General features: G+C 45.2%; 1 protein-coding gene across 2 annotated transcripts; it reads right to left on the reverse strand.

Annotated features, from left to right (window-relative positions):
- Positions 1-1,591: 1,591 nt before the first annotated feature.
- On the reverse strand, positions 1,592-20,374 carry RCC1L (RCC1 like). 2 transcript variants are annotated; one of them, XM_017824055.1, is made up of 12 exons: positions 20,048-20,374; positions 18,755-18,884; positions 16,222-16,350; positions 15,303-15,369; positions 14,150-14,201; positions 12,459-12,543; positions 11,257-11,438; positions 9,867-9,951; positions 8,661-8,834; positions 7,280-7,365; positions 5,691-5,741; positions 1,592-1,672 (listed from the first exon to the last, which is right to left on the reverse strand). In XM_017824055.1, exons 1-12 carry the CDS (start codon positions 20,348-20,350, stop codon positions 1,607-1,609), a joined length of 1,410 nt encoding a protein of 469 aa, XP_017679544.1. In that variant the 5' UTR covers positions 20,351-20,374; the 3' UTR covers positions 1,592-1,606. The 2 variants fall into 2 exon arrangements, with proteins under 2 accessions (XP_017679544.1, XP_017679545.1); XM_017824056.1 differs by lacking the exon at positions 1,592-1,672 and having other exon boundaries at positions 4,365-5,741.
- Between the last annotated feature and the right edge of the window lie 243 nt (positions 20,375-20,617).

A 20,617-nucleotide genomic window follows, 5' to 3' on the forward strand; every position in this document is an offset into this window, starting at 1 on the left:
CAGCACTGGCTCACACTGGTGACGACCATGAGGCAGCCAGGGAGGGTTAGTCCAGGGGGAACATTGCACAGAGGGAGCCTCATCCTCCTCATTAGTGCTTAGGGCAAATTCTTAGTTTGGTTCCTCTGGGCTAAGCTGCAGCAAGCCATCAACCCTGAAGGGTTGAAGAGTGCAGAGTTATGCCTCAACTCCACTGCACGGTGCACATTCAGGCCATAGTGCAGCACCACTTTATTAGTGCCTCAAGTGGCTTGAACAAGACTGAGCATTTCTCTCTGTCTCCCCTTTGTCTGGACTCAAGAAGGAGCCCAGATTCTCTCCAGATGCCCAGGATGGCCACAGCATGAACCCAAATTCCTAGAACTGCCAAGAGAGCAGAGAGGCTCCTGTGCAGAAGCTGCTTGGAACAGCTGTGCTGGACAGCCTGGGGAGGAAACACAAATTTTTACGACTTTATTTAATAAGTTATTTATATAGTATTTGCTTGGTAACTGAAATACCACTTTTGTCCTCAGACACCCACCAAACTGGCTGAAGTGGGGCTGGGAACCCCTGCAGCCTCCTGCAGCCTCTCATCCCTGCTCACCTCTCAGGAACCCCATGGAGGTTTCCGCTAGGGGAAGGGGGGAGAGTATGCAAAAAAAAGTGTATTTATTTTCCTTTAATTACCAGACTAGTGCAAACTGACAGGGCAGGGGGGCATCCTCCTATTGCAGGGACCTGGGCTACATCCCCTGCTCTGGGCTGCAGCCGTGTGGGCAGTGCCTGTGGGCTCAGTGGGGCTGAGCACTGTGTGGGCAGCAGCTCCTGTGAGCTTGAGGTCACAAGGCACAGGGGAGCCTGAATACATCAGTCTCTTTTGTGACCTCTGCACGAGGGGGATGTTACACCATGGGGCAGAGGGAGTGGTGGCAGCAGCTGGAGATCATGTGCTGGGCATGGCGTGGAGCTGAGAAGTGGCTGCTTTGCTTTCCCAGTGAGTGCACACGCTGCTTTTTTTTGCTGGTCTTATGCTGAAAAGCTGAGATTTATGTACTGTATGAAAAAAAACAAACACAACAAAACAGAAAAAAAGAAAAAATCCTAATGTTCCAAAATAAATGACAGTATATTTTGTACTTTGTAAAGTAATTAAAATGAAAAAAGAATAAAAAGTGAAACTTATGCTGTCTGCTTTTGTACTGATCAAACTGATGAAAATAAAGCAGAGCTTGGCATTGTCTATAAGATGTAACTCTAATTTCTTTTGCTTACAGCCACACTGGGCCTCACACCATTTAGGAAGGCCAGCAGACATCCCCAAGGCTCTCCAGTGTCCAGGACCTATCACCAGGTGTACTGTACCCCTATTGATGGTACCCACCACCATTTCCATCCTTCAGCTCTTCTCTGGGAGCCACAAACATGCCCCATCCTATTTCCTTAAAAGACAAAGTGAGATGCTGCTAGTGTATTTGCCAGACTTAGTTTTACTGGCTCACCGCAGGGTGCAAGATGCCCAGGAGCCTGGAGAGCTCCAGCAGAGATCCCAGTGAAGCATCCCCAGAGCCCTGCAGCCCTTTCATGGCTTACATTAGGGCAGTCACTGCTGGGTCCTGAGTCTCAGTCAGCAGCGTGGCTGCCCAGCACCATTGCTACATGATTCTCTGCAAGGAGCAGCTGAAGAACCTGGCTGAAATGTGCAAGAAAAACAGTGAAATCAGGCGTATCATCACCTTCTCACAGTTGTAACCATTTATAGTGGATGTTTAAAGGGAAGCAGCTCAACTGCATAAACTGTGGTCAAGAAAAGTATCTCCTTCTTAGCATAGTGTAACATATTTTTTACTCTTCAAGTCAAGTGTAAGAGCCTTCATGTAAGAAATTAGTGGGGGATTGCTAATCTGAATGCAGCCTTATTGCAGAGCACTGCCTTGAGGGTTTAATCCATTAATACACAAATAAATCAACACAGGCACTGCCATACAATCTCAGCACTGCCTGTCACTCCCTGCAAAAGCAACTGTCATCTTAGAGTAAATAACAGGATTTAGGCTGTTAAACTGGTGTTCAGACCCTGAAGGCACTGCACACTGCTTTTAGCATTTGAGTTACCTCACCTGCCCAGGCTCACACCTTTGAGCAGGAGGTGCTGGGCCACTGGGGGATGGGCAAGGCTCCATCCCCTTGCAAAAAATGCTACAAAAATAGATTCTGATGAGTCATGATGAAGTAATATTATTTTAGGAGTCATTATTTTAAATGCTGCAGGCTAATTATTAGTTCTCTGAGTCATTTGTTTTTGAAGGATCCTGCAGAGAAAAGAATCTGTTGTAATGCAACAAGTGCCCAAGATAATCTTTGTCTTACAGGCACTCGTGTTTTATCCCCAGTTGGGCAGTTTGCTGACAAAATGAGCCCAGCCTTGCTGTGCAGGGGCTCACGAGGTGGCCCAGAGGCCATGCTGGGGCCAGCTCTCCAGCAGGAAATTGCCAGCAGGATGGCAGGGTGTGGACAGGGCACTTGGGCTTGAACCTTTCATCCATCTCTCCTGCAGCTCCTTCAGCCCTCAGCCACTGCTGTGCTCGGAGCTGTACATGCACAGGCCTCTGTGCCCTTCTGGGCTATTTTAAGCCAAAAGTGCCGGCATGGTGCTGTTCAGAGGGCGAATTACTTGTGTAATCAATGCCAAATCAAGTAGGTTATTCTAGCTCTAATTTGAGCTGCTCCCCATGTGCATCCCTGGCCCCCACCCCCCTCACAGCAGGTATATTTAGGAACGCAGGTGTATTTTGGGCTACTTTACCATACTTTGAAGGACAAAATGATACAAAGTTGCCTTGCAGTGCACACTGGTGGTGACCTGGGGTCACCCCAGCATGGCAGGGCCCCTCAGTCCTGTGGGAGGAGCACAAGCCATGCAGGTTAGGCCTGCCTTAAACAGGTAAGGGGTGGCAGGGTAAAGAGGGTATTTCGTTTTCTGAGCCAAGACCGAGCCTATCAGCAATGCTGGCAGCACCTCTGGGAGAACACACTTTAGAAGGGGGAAAAACTGCTGCACAGCAGCAGCCAGGATAGAGTGAGAATCTGTGAGAGACAACCATGCAGACACCAAGGTCCGTGCAGGAAAGGGAGGAGAGAGAAAAACCAGGATTAAGGATGAGCCTGGGAAGAAGAGAAAGGTATGGGAAAGGCACTTTTAGATTTCTTCTTATTCCTCAGCAATAAAATAATTTCCCCAACATGAATCTGTTGTGCTTATGATGGTAAGGTGTAAGTGATGCCCTGTCCTTATCCCAACCCACGTGTTTTCCTTTAGATCTTCTCCCTCTGTCCTGTTGATGCAGGGGAGATGGTAACAGAGTAGCTCGGGCCACACCTGACAAGGTCGAATTGCCCCCCTGCCACTGTAACCAAAACAAAGGTGAGTGCTGGTCTTGCTGAACTGCAGACCCAGTGCCACTAACCTGGTTCCCACCAAGCAGGGTCTGAGAATCCCACAGACACTGTAATGAAAGCGCAAATGCCCCCACTGCATTAAGCCATACAACACTTCTATTTAGGGCTCAAGACCTCACTGGCATCTCATTAACACGCAGAATTTTCAATTTATTGCACAGCAAGATTGCTACACAACAAGGTATGACATGGCACTAACTCATCCCAGCTCTGCAGAAGGTCCAGCCCCAAGGTGCATTGGGTAACAGCTGTGCATGAGAGCAGCTGAGAGCCCAGCACTAACCAGCCCTCCTCAACAGCAACATCGTGACGGGAATTGTTTGTAACACCTTTCTTACAAGAGTTTTTGAATTTGTTTTCAATGCTTTAATAAGCCTCCTCATATTAAAAGGGCACAGCTATTCCCATGAGGTTAACAAGACATGCTTGGACAGCACAAGTTGCCAAGTCACATGTAGAATCAGGTATAAATTAAAGCTAACTAAATGAGAATTCATAGCAGTGAAGGTCTACCAATTTTACAGGAGCTTTCTGCTTGTTCTGCCTCAACCCACCCAGCAACACCTGTTTCACAGGAATGTCAGTAAGAACTGAGAGATGTGTCTCTATTTCTGTGTACACTGGTCCACCTTTCCTGTATTTTATGAAAAGCCCTTCAAGAATTACTTCCTCAAGGTAAAGTTTAAACCCTGAGTTTTGGTACAGACTTTCATCTAAGGAAGCCAAAATGTGAGTATGTGGTGTCCCTGGGGCCACAGATGCAGTGCCTGACTGTGTATCAGTATCAGTTCTGCAGGTGTGAAGGTGGCTCAGCTGACAGAAGTTGTTCCACATCACTGTGAACCAAAATGCTGAAGTTTAAATGCAGAGTGCAAGACAGAGAGGCTCATGTATGAAGTCATGCTCAAGAATATTCCTATTACTACTGATAAAGACTTTATAATCACTTTATTTAAAACATATCAGCTTGGATTTTGACAAAATAATTTGCACAGTAGAAGTACCCCACAGAGAGGAAAGACAATTATGCTTGATGTTTGGAGTGTTTCACAGGGGACAGTTTCCCATTCTTGGATGTGAAATTGGTAAGTGCCTGCTACAGGTACATAACAGCTGTTGCATCCTATTTCCATCACCTTACTGCTAAGAAGGTACCAAGGAATGAGGCTGTGCTTCTCACCCATTAAGACTCCTTCCCCTGCTAGGCAATCCTGAAAACTCCGGCTAACTGCAACTGAGAGCTGCCATACCTCTGAAAACAGAAAGAGTGCAGGGACTCCCCGCAAAAAAATCAAAGACCGTGTTGTGTGATCAGCACAAGGAGACAAAAGTACCCGAGGAGTAGTGAGCACTGCTGAGATCCATGCCTGAGCACCAAGTCGGCAGGTAGCTGAGCAGGGACTTTGTTTCCAGCCTCCCTCCCATGATAGGCTAGATGGGCTTCTGTGACCATCTATCTGTCCTCCCACAGCCACAGCAGCGCAGACAGCCTGGGACTGATATTTCCCTGCTGTCTTATTTAACTGACAGTACTTTCCCCTGAAAACAGGTTCTCACTCTTCGAATGTGTTCCTCGGCTGTTCAGCCTTTAGTGCTGACACAGAAAGCCTGCAACAGCCCATGGACACACCACTGCCTTTAGGCCCACCACGCTGTATCCAGCTGTGCATCCAGTTTCCGCATGGGCCAGTAGCCCAGGCACAGTGCAGCTGGGGGGGTGGCCACTCAGGACAGCTGTGATGGGCTTCAAGAGCCAGCAAAACCTCTCTTCCACATAAAAAACAGCTATAAAGAAACCCCCTTCCCCTTGAGAAATAGTTTGGCTCTGCTCAACACTGACACCCCAGAGCTGGTGACAGGGAGTGTCCATAAATCAATGTCCTATGCTGTAGATTTCATGCCATGCCAGCCTTCCTTGAGGGAGATGCTCTTCATCCTCAGGCACAGGGAGGCTCACCAGCTTGGGGCTGGGCCTCAGATTCTCAGGGAGCTCATCATGAACCAGCCAGAATACTCTGCATTTCCACACTCCTCAAGGAATGTGCTTCCTTCCTGCAGCCAGGGCAGAGCGTTTCAACAATGCAGAGATGACAACACACCCAGGCACTGCTATGGTTGTCTCTGCTCATAATCACTTGGCTTCACAGAATGAGTCTTCCTTTCCAAGAAGCTCATCACCAAGTCCCTCCATCGCCCTGGCACGGTGCTGAGGCCCAGCAGCATTGCTAGGTAAAAGACTTGACCAAGCTTACCATATGATCAACTCCACATGCCACATCCACCACCTCACCGGGTACAGTCACCTGGATGAGATACATGAGAATGGGTTATTTATCAAGCTAGTACTTTGCACCTGATATATACTATTTCTCAAGCTCTTCTGCTCAACATGCCAGCTGGTTTCACAGGGCCTTGTACCAATGGAAGTGCCAACTTGAAAACCCAGAAAGAACAAGATTCAGCACCAGGCATGCTTGTGCACTGAGCTGTGAAATACTCCTCTTTTTCCTCCACAGAAGCACATAAAGCTTTGGAAGGACAGGAGAGCTGGCTCACTAGCAGACTATGAGACTGTAGCCTCAGCCCATCTGTTCAGCAGCAGAAGCAGCATGACTGAACAGAGAACAGGAAGAGCATCTGCCCAAGCACCACAAGGATTTGCCTCTTCTCTCATCAGCAAGAACTGGATCAAGGCAAAGGCTCAACTCAGCCTAAGGCAGTTTGTGCTTTGACTAAGAGACCAACTCCTTACTCCTGAAATTACAGGCTCCTTCACTTAAAGCTGACCTCAAACTTGAGGAAAGCAGAGGCTAAAAAAGCAAGTTTTTCCTTAGAGCTAAGAGAGAGGACAGCTGGCCAATTCTTGGACAAGAGGAGGTCACAGACAAGAATCCCGGCACATTGCCATAGCACTGTGAGACAGGAGTTGGCTGTCTGAAGGAGCGCAACCCCCAACATCCATACATAGGGAAACCTGGATGTGCCACACTTGGAGTGGAATTCAGAAATTCCACTCAGCCACAGCAATGTGATTTTAGGCAAATGTTCCAGAGCTGGTCTGATTCTATTCATGTTTACAAGGAGGAGAAAACATATTACAGAAACACATCCACTGCAAGCTCAGACACATGAACAGGAACTCCAGAGTAGTCCCACTGATTGCCTACCTCCTCTCCTACTTGGCCTTCATGGAGACCAGGTACATCAGTTAGGCTGAACTCCAGAGCCAAGGACTCTTCTATATTCACTGAGTCTGGCTCTCAGAGCCATCTGAGGGAAGGGAGTAGAACTGGAAGTGCTATGCAACAGCTATGAAAACAGTTGAATAAGGATCTCCTACTGTAACCTCACAGTCAGTCCAGTGACCCACCATCACAGCTGGGAAGGAAGCCCACCACTATGCAGACCTGTAGCCACGACAGTCTGAGCACCATGACCAAAATGTTCACCTAATTTAGATAAGTAATTTCTTCTGGGACAGATGACCAATACTGGTGGTTTTCTTTGCAGCACATACAAAAGTGAAGCGCAGGTTAGAAGAGGAAGGAAGAGGCAGTAAGGGCAGCACGTAGATGATGGTGGACAGGAAGGAGATGAGAACTGTTCAGATGTGGTGGCACAGCACCAGATGCTGTTTCGGGACCTGAAATCGTTACTGGCATAGTAGACTAAAAGGTTTACTGAATACCTCCATCCCTAAGGAGGCTACACAAGGACCTCTGGAAAACAAAGCACTTCTACAGTCATCTTAGACTTCCAGTTCTTTCAGAATTACTCAACAAAACCACACAAAAAAACTAGCCAAAGAATATACTCTTTGCATTAATATCACAATCCTTACCCTCCACGGGAAATACTGGTCTTCCATTCTTCCAGTTCCCAGGCACCCTCTTAGATTCTTGCCCCATACAAATAGTTCTCCTCTGTCTATACAGGAGAAAAAAAAATAATAGAAAAGAACAGAGACATTAAAAAGGACAAATTCTATTTGTGATGTTGGCAAATGTGGCTACAGTTTTTCTGGGAGTATACAGGGTTATACAAGCAGTATGACAACCACCAATTTACTTCAAGGTACAATAAATGTACTTGTGTTTGGGAAAATGCCTAATGAGCAGGACAAGCAACAAGTTCTGTGCACAAGTCTTTGTTTCCCCCTCTTACAGCTATTGCTTTAGCATTTTATTTGAAGAAAGAGCACAGCAGAAGAAATTCCAGGGAATCATTTGAGAAATAAATCATTTGTGCTGGAAGTCAGACAATTGGAACTGATCCATATCAGCTATAAGCAGAGCAAATCCAGTAAGCAAGACAGTGAGATCTGTCCCAAGCCATCACCTGGGGACTGCTTATTCAGCTGCCTGACAGAAGTGACCTTCTAATGACAGCTGGGGAAAAGCAAAAACTTGTGTTTAACAGAGTTAAAAGTTTTATGCTCCTCAGGAAAATATGTAGATCTTGGAATTGTTTGGATCAGCCCCACTGCAGAGACAACCAAAGCACAATCTATAAAGTATGTATAATTTAATCAAAACATGGTTTCTAATACTTCCTGAACACTAAGGGGAGCCCAGTTACAAGCACCCTGCAACAAGACTGACAGTGTCACATACACCGCTTGCCCCAAACGACACAGCACCGGCACTGAAGTGCCCCTCCACAAACACTCACTGTGGGTGTCTGTGCTGCTGCCCTCTGCTGCTTGATGTCAAATGACTTGCAAATTCCAAACCCTTCTAAGGCTGGGAACCCACACAGGGTGCACAGAGCACAGTGTCATACCCTTTGCATATTAAATGTCCGGGTCTGCCCACATCGGGCTGTTAACTCAATTGGTCAGAAATGCCAAGAAACCCTGACATCCAGCTCCACTTAGACTCAGTTTTAATTTGTTCATTTATCATTTATAAATTCGTGCTGCTCCTAAAGTGCACAAATTCTGCACAGAGAAATGGAAAAACCTTCCAGGTTTCCTGTTTGAGAGAAGTTTTTTTGTTTGCTTTAGACAAATAACACTTTCTTAATTAATGCATAAGTTAGCACAGTATGTATGCCAGAAACCTGCTGCCTGCCTCCCCCGCTGCATTCCAGTGTGCTTTCAGTTTCAAGAAAGATGGGTGCTTTTTTTGTGTTTTTCTTTTCTTTTTTCTTTTGGTTTGTCTTATTTTCTGCCAATAACACAGCAATCTGACTTCCCCACGACAGGAGGATGAGAAACTTACTTGTAAGTGCTGCAAACTGGCTGAGTCCACAGCGAATATGAGCAACACAGATGTCCGAATTGAAGTCTGACCAGCCAAAAAGGCTGGGTGGGATCATCTCTGGCACTGCTGTCTCTATTAGGTTTGGTCCTTTCCCAAGAATTCCATATCCCCAGACAAAAATATTTCCTTCTTCTGTATTATAATAAGAACACATTCTGTAAGAAAGTCTGTGCTTGTGAAATTCATGCCACGACCAAGAGTTAATCAAAACCAAAGCAATATTTTCCTTTCTCACAGACCAGTCTAACACCTTTTGATTACTTCAAATCTGCAAACAATGCATTCTCATCCAAATGCCTCAGTTTTTTCCTAAGATGTGTAAGCAGTCAAGCCTCCCAGGCAAAACTTTCATAGGGAAATAATGCCAAGACAGTGTGGGCTGGATAAAATACTTCAGCTTACTGACTGATGGGATAGAGGTTGAAGGTTTATTATCATGGCTTTCTCCTTTGAGGCGTGCCCAAACCACCAGTAGGCTCATCACTCTGCCTGGCATTCTGCCTTAAGCTGGGTGCTTGAGAAAGTCAGCAGTTGGACAGTGTAAGACAGAGTAAGTTTCTACATCAGCTAGCTCTGTTCCCTTCACGCTAGAAGCTCAAATGTCTGGTCATCACGACGACTCCATCACAAATATGAACATCTTCCTCAAGATAATCCTTCATAAAAGCAGTACAATCCCCTCCCTCATTCCTTCACTCAGCAAGCCCCTAGCTGTGCTCCCCAGCCACTGACAATCCAAGGAACAGTCACTAAGAAACTGCTGCAGACTTTCACTGTTCTCAGAACTCTCTACTTTCTGTCCTAGTTTATCAAGATTTATAAACATGTCAGATTCATATGGAGTCTGAAGTGTGGCCTTACTTCCTCCCTATATCCATACTCATCAAAGGTCACACACGGCCCATGTGACAGGCAACAGCAGCCATACTCTTGTTCTAGTCTGCAGAAGCTCTCAAAATGGCACACACTGGAAGCAATGCTCTGTACTAGTGAAAATAACTCCTCTAGTACATTCTTAAATCACAGATTTCTCAGTCTCACAGCTCTCCTCGTCATGGACAGTACTTACCTATTTCCAGAAAACAACATGTTTGTTCCACGATGTTACAATTCACCTACTGCATGGCCTTGCACTGAAGTGAATGATCCTAGAAGTGAACTCACCTGTTAGCACAGCATTGCCAGTCCCTCCACAGGCAGCCTCCTTTATCTTCCCAATCTCGAATGGCAAATGTCTGGGAACATTCACCTGTATGAGATTGCAGAGGAGTTGTCAGACACAAGGTAAACTGCAAATCAGACACACATTTTATCTTATTCTCTAGTTCTGGTTAGAGCTTACATACACTGGATTCCTGACATAACCTTTATTGCCTGAATAACAGAGTAAGTGCAAGCCCAAAAATTAAAAAAAAAAACTACATGAAATTCATTAAGGTGAGGACAAGGTGGAAAAGGTTACCCACTGAAAAGCTTATATGAAAGACAACAAGGCTAGGAATGCCTAATGTCTGCTTCTATCCCTTGGTTCATCAAGTCAGACACAACAGGGAAGTCAATACGTAAACATGTTTGCAAGTTTTCACGATGGACTAGATCACTAAAATTTGGTTTGCCGTGGCATTTTTGAACATTCTGAAGAAAAATTACTAGAAGAAAATTGCACTTATTTGGTACAGTCCAACACAACAGAAACATAGACAGCTTGACACATGTAAAGAGCAGTCTCTGATTTCACAGCTCTGCTATTCCACAATTTGGACCTCATCTATATTGTAGCTAAGATTCTTGTTTTTGCCATTCATCCATTTCAGACCCCTCTGACCTCCATCGAGCATCCAGCCAGGAAAACTACTACACGGCATAACCGTTTTCAGGCATTACAGGTCTCGAGATTTAGCCCTACATTAAGGATACATCAGCAGAGGCATGGGAAACAAAGGTTTCTAAAATTTTGCTAAAGCCATTCTAATGCAACTGTCTGCTCTTAGCCTTCTGCCAAGAGTAGCTTGAGTATTAATTAATTCCCTCACTCCACTTCCTAAATTAACTGTAAGATGAGACCATCTGCCTAATGAGTTCAGTACTACAATGCCTAGTGTGAAGTCAGCATTGTATTTTTGTCCCATGTAAGTATGCTGCAAAAAAACTTTTATCTGTGAGACACTGGAATTTGTTTAAGACTCAGTTATAAATCTACTAAGGATGTCCATTCGAAATTCTAGATTAGCCAGCCAAAAGACTAATTCCTGTCCTGAAACTCGCAAAAGCGCTTGAGCTGGGTCTCACGGAGTTCTTAGACTAACAAACTGGGGTGAGGAGACAGAAGCCTTTGCCTATTAAAGCTGGGAAACATACTGCCCTAAAACTATACAAACATGTCAGATAGGTTGGTTTTATAAGCATAGGTAAAAGCAGTCTGTTAGTAGTATTAGTTTATATCAATTCACACTGCTGTCAGAAGGACCCAGAGCAGGGATAAGTGCATCATCATTAACTCTGTGCACAGCAGCTGAATTGAAACATGTAAAAACGCACTCCCAGGCCAACTGACCTGTGTGGTTTCTGTGACAGAGGCCAACTGCAAGTATTCTGAATTTCCCCAACCAAAGACATCTCCTTCATCTGAAACAGCCAGACAACAGTCCCCATAGGAAGAGACCTGGATAATGTTTACTCCAGCAATGTCACCACGTAGCTTAGTAGGAACACTGGTGATGTTGTAGTGTCCAAGACCTGAAAGAAAAAAAAGTTGAGAGATGATGAAGAATTTTTTCCAGATGCACTTTTAACGCCTGCATAGGACCATTTTGTCATGTAACAAAATCAGGCATCCTCAAAAAGACATCTTTCTGTCCATACTGCTTAGCTTCAATGGACAAGCAGCCATAAACACCACTTCCAGTAGCCAAAACTACCTCTCTGGAGTACACAACCAACAACTTTATACGATCACACCTGGAAAACAGTCTCATCTCTCTTGTCTGCATGGACCAAAGTGTTTGAAGAACAGTAACAAAGCCAGGCAGATATCCTGACAAGAGATGAAGTTTCACAAGCTGGCTGCATCCTGTCTTCTGCAAGGAGAGCCATGAGTGACAGCACACTGCAATCAGTTAGACAACAGCAAGGGAACTGGCAAAAGAGGCTGGGAAGCAAATGCTTTACACGACAAATTGATGCCTGGAAAAGAGACCAGAATGTAGATGACAGAAAATGGGCTACAGCATACTGGCACAAAAAACCATGGGAGGAACACAGCTTTGGGAGCAGCAGGACTAAACAGTAGTAATGAATGTGAGGAAGTTCTCTGACAGCAAAAGCCACCAGAAAAAGTGCCTGCCCAAAGATCCCATGCTAAGATAGCAGAGGCTGCCAAAGAGCTTAGTCAGTTCAAAAGAGCAAGAAGCAAAACAGATCCTGAAACAAGAATCAGGAAGGCAAAGCCTGCACAGAACTGGGGAGCTAAACTGCCCATGTCACTTCCACATCCCCTCAGAAGCTTTCAACAGCACACATTCTCCTCAGACTGCATGCTTGGATTGCCTTGCGTGGCATCCTAAAGCTCCTCCAAAAATGAACTGGATTGTCTCAGTTTGGTTATACAAGAGTACCAAGAACATCTGCACACAGCTGGAAACATACCAGCCCCTTTCTGTCCACACATGCATGACAAATACATATCATAAGCTGTGAATTGTGACAACTTGCTATATTCATCAATTCCCTGAAAAGCAAGCTGAGCTGAGCTCCTACCTGTTTGTCCATCAGCTCCCCATCCACATGCATAGACTGAACCTTTCTTGGTTCTAAACAGACTGTGGTCCTGCCCACACGCTACCTGCACACAAACAAAAAGTCAGAGCTGGTCAGGAAAGGTCATGTGTTCAGACTCAATGTAATGAAGCATTACTGGCAGATAAACTGAGCCTCTACAATGCCCATCACTTCAGATTTTGACCTTTCTCTCCTGATCAAATGGCTCTACAGATGGGGAAGACCAAGAACAGCAGGACACAACACTGAACAGCAAGATACAACGCCAAAACCAGCATATTTTTGATGGAAAGTGATGTTGCCGTTGATTTGTTCTGAAATCCAACAGGGAAAGAAAGCTCAATTCAGCAGTACAACACAATAAAACAGCAAAGGGTAAATAAGAGCTCTCCTTTCCCAGATGCTAACGACATGGCTCTTGATGCCAGCTACAAACTGCTATTGATTCTTTGCCATGTAAGTGCCCTAGGCACACAGCTGTTCTCAAATCTACATTTATATTGAACTAGCAATCATGTCTGCCACAGGCTTGGCATGAATTAAAGCCAAGCAAAAAGTTATTCAATAGCAGACATTAAAAATTAGCCAAAGATTAAAGGGATTTAATCAACAAGGTAAGAGAGGCACTACCAATATCAAGCACATAACTGGTATCAAAGTACAAACAGGTACCAAGTATTCAACCCCCTCGAAAAAATAAAACCATGAAAAGTCCAAACAGAAGTTTACCAGCCTAATTCAAAACATTTTCAGGTTGTACCATGCCACAGTCTCATCAGGTAAACCTAACTGAATGACCCTTCCTTGAAACAGGAGCAATGTTTGCCCATAGAGTATGTCTACAAGGGCACAGATATACTAACAAACTGTTCCTGGGAATACTGCAGCCATGGCAGGCATAGTGGCATTTCTGCTGCTCTGCAGTCCCTTGCTCTCCAGGGAACCTGCCCTAGAGAAATGCTGGCTAGTCTAAGTGATGGTCTCACAGCTCACTTCTGAAAAGGGAAAGACAAAATTCAAACTAAAACAACTCCCAAGCAATATAAAATTGACAAGAGGAACAAGAAATCAGGACAGGAAGAGATGAGGTGTCAGAATGACCTCCCTGTACTGGCAAGCCCAGAAATGGACACTGTACTTCAGCAATGCCGAGCAGAAGGGAAGAACCACCTCCCTTGACCTGCAGGTAACGCTCCTCCTAATGCAGCCCAGGGTATCATTTGCCTTCTCTGCAGCAAGGGCACACTGCCAGCTCATGGTCAACATGGCGTCCACCAGAACCCCCAGGGCCTTTTCCTCACAGTCAGTCATCCCCAGCACACAGTGGTGTCTGGGGCTGCTCCTACCCAGTGGCAGGACCTGGCCCTTCCCCTTGCTGAACTTGATAAGGTTCACATAGGCCCAATTCTCCAGCCTCTGGATGGCAGCACCATCCTCTGGTTTATCAGCCACTCCTCACAGTTTATGCCATCTGTTAACCTGCTAAGTGTAGAAGTGTACACTCAGTGATCCAGACCACTAGTGAAAAAGTAAACAGGACTGGACCCAGTACTGACCCCTGGGATACAGCACTCCTTACCGGTTTCAACTTGGTTTCATGCCAATGACTGCCACACTCTGAGCTCAGCTTTCAATCCATCTTCAGAACTGAGTTCAGATGATCCTCTTACCTGGACAACTCTGCTGTCAAACTCCTTCAGCTGATGAATGAGATAGCTTTCACTAGACACCAAACAACCACCAAGAAAAAAAAAGACAACACAGAAGATTTCAGAGGACTACAACTGCAAAAAGTAAAGGTAAACCTGCCTTTACTGAAAGCCACTTTATTATTTCAAGAAGAGATTTGTCCACGTGTAGTTCCACATGCAAAATAACTGCATGAAGAAGGAATATAATTTTACATTCTCTTCTTTAAGAAGTTAAGAACTGTCACTTTTTAAATATAAATTTCCATGGGAATTAGGGGTAGAAGCAATCCTCAAAGATGGTCCCTAGTCTAGAATGAGCACAGACACTACATAATACTGCAGCACCTATGTAAACACTACACTTAACTAGAGATTAACCAAATATTCCAGAGCGCAGTGCAGCGCTAACATCCCTGTCATTCTTTCACAATACCAGGAATTATGAACAATCCAATGACTGACTTGCAGTATCAAGGCTAACAAGCTACCTAATTACAGCTATTTTCTCAAATTCTACACTCCAAGTGCTGTGGATCACAGAGAGAGCAATGAGCAAGATTTCTTCTAGGTCCTGCCAGGGATCAGAAACTTCCACTTACACATTCCCACTATCCACTTGCTCACTGCTATCTTACAGAGCATTTTGAGCATATGCTTTGGTGTGGCCCACAAAAAAACCCTGTGAAGGAAAAGCACTACAGATTCAGAGGCAGTTACAACAGAGATTCAACAAAAGCACACCTCTTTCATAACTAAATGGCATTTCTAACACCCTCAGGAATTGCTCATGGGCTCTGAGCCATTAAAGGGAGAAAGCCCAACTACTAACACCAATTACTTCAAGCAATTTATGAAGGCTGGGTTTCCTCTCTATGCCCTGTGAGAATTGTCCCATGCTGACCATCCTTTTGTCTTTTGTGAATGTGGTCAGCAGAACATTAGTGCCCAGTCTAGGTTCAAAGCCAGGCCACTTGTATGATGCCTGCAGCACAAAAGCCTGTTCTCAGACTACTTAATCTTAAATGGCATGCCTATACTACCAGACTTTTCCCACCTTAGGCCTTTCTGCAGAGTTGTTTTCATGCAATTATGTTTTTAACATTAAAAAAGTTCAGGATCTTTCAATTCTCACCTGTAAATTTCATCTTCAATAACCTTCCGGCCACACTGTCCATAAGAATTGTTTCCCATTGTGAAAACTGAAAAACAGTGATAAAATGCATTAGTTTTATTACTGTCCAATCCCCTGAAAGCCTCTTTTCAGGTCCACAAAGTATTTTCATGCCATTCTCAGTCTGAAAGGGAGAGCACTGTAACAGCAAAATGGCATAAGCTTTCTTCAAAGCAAGTCCACTTTAATTTAAGTGGCCGAATCCATTTTCATCAACAAAACCCAGCAATATTGTTGCAGGCACAGCACCGGTACCTGGAGCTCATTCATTGGCTGTTTTTCAGGAATTGCCTGGTTCATCCTGCGTTGTCAAGGAGACTCAGAAATAGATCAGTGTTCCCACTGGAGTGGTAAATCAACCAACCAACCAGCTCACCCACTGAGAAGCTGCACTGAATCGCCTGGTGCAGCACTGAAGCCACTGCACCACAGAATTCCCAAAGACATGGAGAGATAATTCACAAACAGGATCTTCTCTATAAAGGGCTATTAATTAATTAATTGCTTGTATTAATGCAGCACTCCAGAGCTCCAAGGGGAAAGTAACACAGGAGTATTGGCATAGTCATCCAAAGCTGCATTCAAAAATGACTGAGTGAACTGACAAACAGGCTGCACTTCAGCCAGGCCTGGAGCAAGATAAACAAACCTCAGAGTGAAAAAGCTCCCAACACATTTACAGTTTGAGCCAAGCAGAGCTCACATTTCTCCCTTGTAGCAGCAATCCCACAAAGGCCAACAGCTGCCTGTATTCCATTTACAGTGCAGACAGCCCACCTGGGGTCGGTCTAGTTCTAAAGGACAGAAATCAATTTTTTTTTGAGCTCTTAATAAAAGCACAGTCAGGCATCCCTTGTCCACAGCACAGGCGACATTATACCTCCTTCACTATCTGTCAGGACCAGGGAATGGGCTCTCCCACAGGACACCTGCAAGACTCGAGTCTGCTGCGGCTTCTCCAGTGGTAATGGAATTGGAGACGGTTCCAAGACATATTCATAGCCCTTAGCTTAATGAAGAGAGAAAAATGTTAAGTCAGTAGCTTCCATAAAGTAAATTTAGCATATATTTGCTGATTCCATTGTACATTCACGTACTCACTTCTCCTTTGTTACAAAAGCAGATACATTTTAGAAAGCCAAGATAGAGGCTGACAGAAATTTACTGCAGAGAAAGAGAGAAGGTAAAAGCCATGGTGAAGGCTCAAGCCAATATCACTGCCTAATCAAAAGTCCACCACACCTAAAGGCTGAATTAAGGCTTCAGGTGGCAGAATTGAGAAACTGAGGCTTTCAGCCATATGTTCAACCACTTTGATGAATAAGGCTGGATTACCAGAACTTAACACCAAGCACAAACTAAGTACTGTGTGAAAATGGGGATATTGCAAACAAGATACAAGAGCAAGAATCACAAACAACAAAAAAAGCAGGAAAGGTGAACAAAAAAATCTTAGGGCTTTATATTTAAAGAACAGTAGATTAAAGGCTCTTTCAGAAAAAAGGAATGCAGGAAAGACTAGCTAGGCTAGCTCCATAGGGAATAAGAGATCTAACATTTATGAAAGAAAATGACATGCTGTACTTGAAAAAGATTTAGTAACTTGAAGAATATGTAATCAGTTATAGTCAATGGGGGGGAGCAAAAAAGAACAGCAAAACATAAATCAGTACTAGGGAAAAGGTTAAGGGGAGATAAAAAGCTTTGATATCAAAGAAAGTCACTGTAACAAGTGACATCAAATCCCAGAGGACTCAAAGAAATATTTTGCTCACATGCAGCAGTGCTTTAACTGGTTCTCACTGTCTTCAATAAAAATAATAATTAAAAAAAACCCTAGAAAATCTACACAAGCCCTTTTGCAGTAAGACACTACTGGATGTGAGGACAGGCAGGCACTGGATGTGACAACAGGATGTTTGTGAATGGCGGGTGCCTGCCATGCAATAGAGCAGGAGCTGAAAGGCAGCCAAGTCTCTGTCTAAAGACACGTGGAAGTCACAAAGCAAAAAAATCTTTTCCTCTCTCTCTGTTCCTTCCAGCAGTGCAACACAGGCTATTAGGATCTGTGGTAATCATCACTGATGGCTGAGGGATTTTGAAGAATAGAGGCAATGAGGTGGCTAAGGAAGAGGAGGATAAGAATGAAATATTAGTAGTTCAGATACAACCATCTAAAAGTCAGACACAAATTCCCCTGGAAATAAAGCATCTACAGAGACAGTGTTGGAACCAGTGGGTAACAAAGTAAGTTTGTAAAACAGTAATGAGCAGCACATCCCAAAAGAAAGCTTGTCTGAGGGAAGTAAGGAGCAGTAGCAATCCCACTGTTGAATTCCCACTTTCAACAGATCCTGCCAAACCCTCTTACTTAGCAGGGCTTGAACTGCAAAACTACTTAACCTATTTCTGGATTCTCTGGCAAAAATAATCTCCAGGTCAGATGACAGGCAAGATAATCACAAGACACACCTGAGACATCAGCACGTGCAGAACGAAGACACAGCAAGAGCTGAAACCCTTAAAAGCAGAAGTCAGGAGAGGCTTTTCCAGCCCCTGCATTTTGCCGCTGCTGTTTAAGCTCACACTTGCTGTGCACACACACTGCTGGGGTTCTTTGCTTCTCCAAAAACTTTAAGATTTTGCCCATATCAGATGCATTACACTCTTATACATTATAAAAACTGCTTTTAACATGATTTTCCTCGACTGTTTATGGAGGAATGTCTTCAGAGACAGCCATTTTATGATGAAAGTTTGTGTTTCTCCTATTTGTCTTTGGTGAAAAGTGCCCAGTCTCTGCACAGAAATCATTATCTTAAATGGTTTGAGAGCCTGGAATAAGACAGAATGACTGAATAATGTGGTTTTCCTTCAAAATTCAACTTGCTATTAAAATAATTTAAAAAAACGCCCTACAGCTTCACAAACAAAACAACCGAAAAAAAGCCAACCAACCAAACGACTGTATAAAAAGAGCTCTGTGGGAAAGGAATTTAGTTTATAAGTGCATAGGCAACAGAAGTGAGCAAACCACCCTGCCAAAATCGATTAATTAACTAGCCCCTAACATTGTCTACTATTGAACTACAGATTCAAAGCCACCCCTTAACCAACCTCCACATTTTCCAGAATAAATAGTTCCATTCCAGCCTGGATGTAACTAAACTCTGTAAGTGCAGTGTATAGAACAGAGGCACATCTTGACCAAGTACAAAGCACAGAAAAACACAGTTAAGTTCAAGAAAAAGATCTCTTTAAAAAAACCAACAAGCACCAGCTTGGCACTGCATCAAAGCCTCCTGATATTTTTCACACCTTCAAACTGAAGTTTCCTGTACAGGTATCCTGCAGTGCCCTCTTGTGCCCCCCCCTCCCCACCCTGTAAATCTTTAAAACACTCCAATCCTTACTTTGATCTCTTCTGCTCCTCTGGAATCCAAGCTGGGAATCCTTGTTGAGCCCCATACCCCACACTTTGGTGATGTCCGTGGTATTAGAGGCCAGCAGTGTGAATCCATAACCACAAGCAGCAGAGGATATCTTTAAAGACAGACAAAACCCACACCATTCAGTTAGCAATTGTGGCTTAGAAAAGCAAGTTTCAGCCCACGCTATTTGTTCATCAGCATTCATCCCTCATTGAGCTACATCCATATACGGCCCGAATTCAAGGCACGTACGATTTTGCAAAAATTATCAGAAACATTCTTCTGTGATAAGCACAATGGCGCAAATTCAAGTCCAATTTTTTTGCCTTTTTGTTTTCATGTGCATACATCTTTATTTTTGTATTATTTTGGCCCCATTCAAACACAACAGGAAGACCTGTCTGCTGACCTGCATCAGCAGATTACAAAAAAAAAAAACCAACCAAGCAAAAAGATCTTAAAAGAATAACATTCCCGTTTTATTCCTTTTGCCAAAAAAAAGCCCAGGACAAAAGCCATGTGAGGAGCAACTGAGGTCACTTGGTTTGTTCAGCCTGGAGGAGAATGAGGTCAGACCTCATCGGGGTCTGCAGCTTCCTCATGAGGGGCAGCATGGATCTCTCCTCTGTGTGAGCAGTGATAAGACCTGAGGGAACTGCTGGAGCTGTGTCAGGGCAGGGTTAGGTTGGATATCAGGAAAAGGTCCTTCCCGCAGAGAGTGGTCGGGCACTGAACAGGCTCCTCAGGGCAATGGTCACGGCACCAAGAGAGCTCCAGGAGTGTTTGGACAACGCTCTCGGGTGCATAGTGGGATTGTTGGAGTGTCTGTGCAGGGCCGGGAGTTGGAGTCGATGATCCATGTGGGTTCCTTCCAGCTCAAGATATTCTATGAATGTTCTGACCTTCTCTGCACTGAACAGCAGAGCACAACAAGTGAAACACGTAGGCAAAAGAGTAATATTTTCAAGACAAGCTTCCTATTTGTCGTGTGGGAGGAGCCACGGAGCCACTGGTGGCGAGGCGCGTTTTCTCTGGCAAATGTTCTTCCCACCCTGGTTCTCTTATGCCTCTGACAAAACTACAGAGATATACTTTCCAACCTGTATGCTGCTGCAGTTATACCAATAATCATCTCGAGTAACACTGTTATATCGACAAAAAACTGTGAATCACGACAGAGCCCTTAAACCCGATCCCGCAGCGCCGCTCTCGCTGGGCAGAGCCCTGACCAGGCTCCGGGGGGCAAAAACGGCAGCCCCGCCGGGCCGCGCCCACCTTCTCCTCCGTCTCCAGGCGGTACGGCGTGGGTTGGATACGCCGCGGCTTCTTCCAGCCCGCGTCAGGCTTCACGAAGCTGGGGACGCCCAGGGCGCCCGAGTAGCTGAAGCCCCACACGAACACGCGGTCCTTGCGCCTGGCCGCCTTCCCCGTGTACTGGAACACTGGGGCGGCCTCTTCGGCCTCCCGCAGCTGGCGGGTGCTCGGCGGCCCCGCTGCCCCGCCCAGGCCCCTGCAGTGGAACGGCCGCGCCGGCCGCGCCGGCCCCGCCATCCTGAGCGCCCTCAGCGCCCCCGCCATGGCCGCACTCAGACCGCCGCCATCTTGCCGCTCCCCCGCGCGGAGGTCACCGCCCCTGCGCGCACGCGCCCTGCCGCGGCGGCGCGGCGCGCTCGTCTTAAAGGGGCTACCCCGCCATCTGCTGAGGGTGTGTCTCAGAGCCCAGACCCAAATCTAAACCTAAACCTACACCCAAACCTAGTTCTAAATCTAAACATACCCCCAGACCTAAATCCGCACCCTAGTATGGATTAGACCCAGCCCAGACCCAAACCAAGATCAAAACCC

Source organism: Lepidothrix coronata, unplaced genomic scaffold (genome assembly GCF_001604755.1).
Source record: "Lepidothrix coronata isolate B3197 unplaced genomic scaffold, Lepidothrix_coronata-1.0 Scaffold108, whole genome shotgun sequence".
In the NCBI taxonomy this organism is placed as follows: domain Eukaryota; kingdom Metazoa; phylum Chordata; class Aves; order Passeriformes; family Pipridae; genus Lepidothrix; species Lepidothrix coronata.

Coding starts and splice junctions, on each gene's coding strand:
- RCC1L (XM_017824055.1), bottom strand. CDS start 20,350: ATGGCGGGGGCGCTGAGGGCGCTCAGGATGGCGGGGCCGGCGCGGCCG. Junction 9,952..11,256: donor CTGTCACAGAAACCACACAG/GTCAGTTGGCCT, acceptor AATCTCATACAG/GTGAATGTTCCCAGACATTT. Junction 1,673..5,690: donor CATGTGGAGTTGATCATATG/GTAAGCTTGGTC, acceptor TGCACATTTCAG/CCAGGTTCTTCAGCTGCTCC.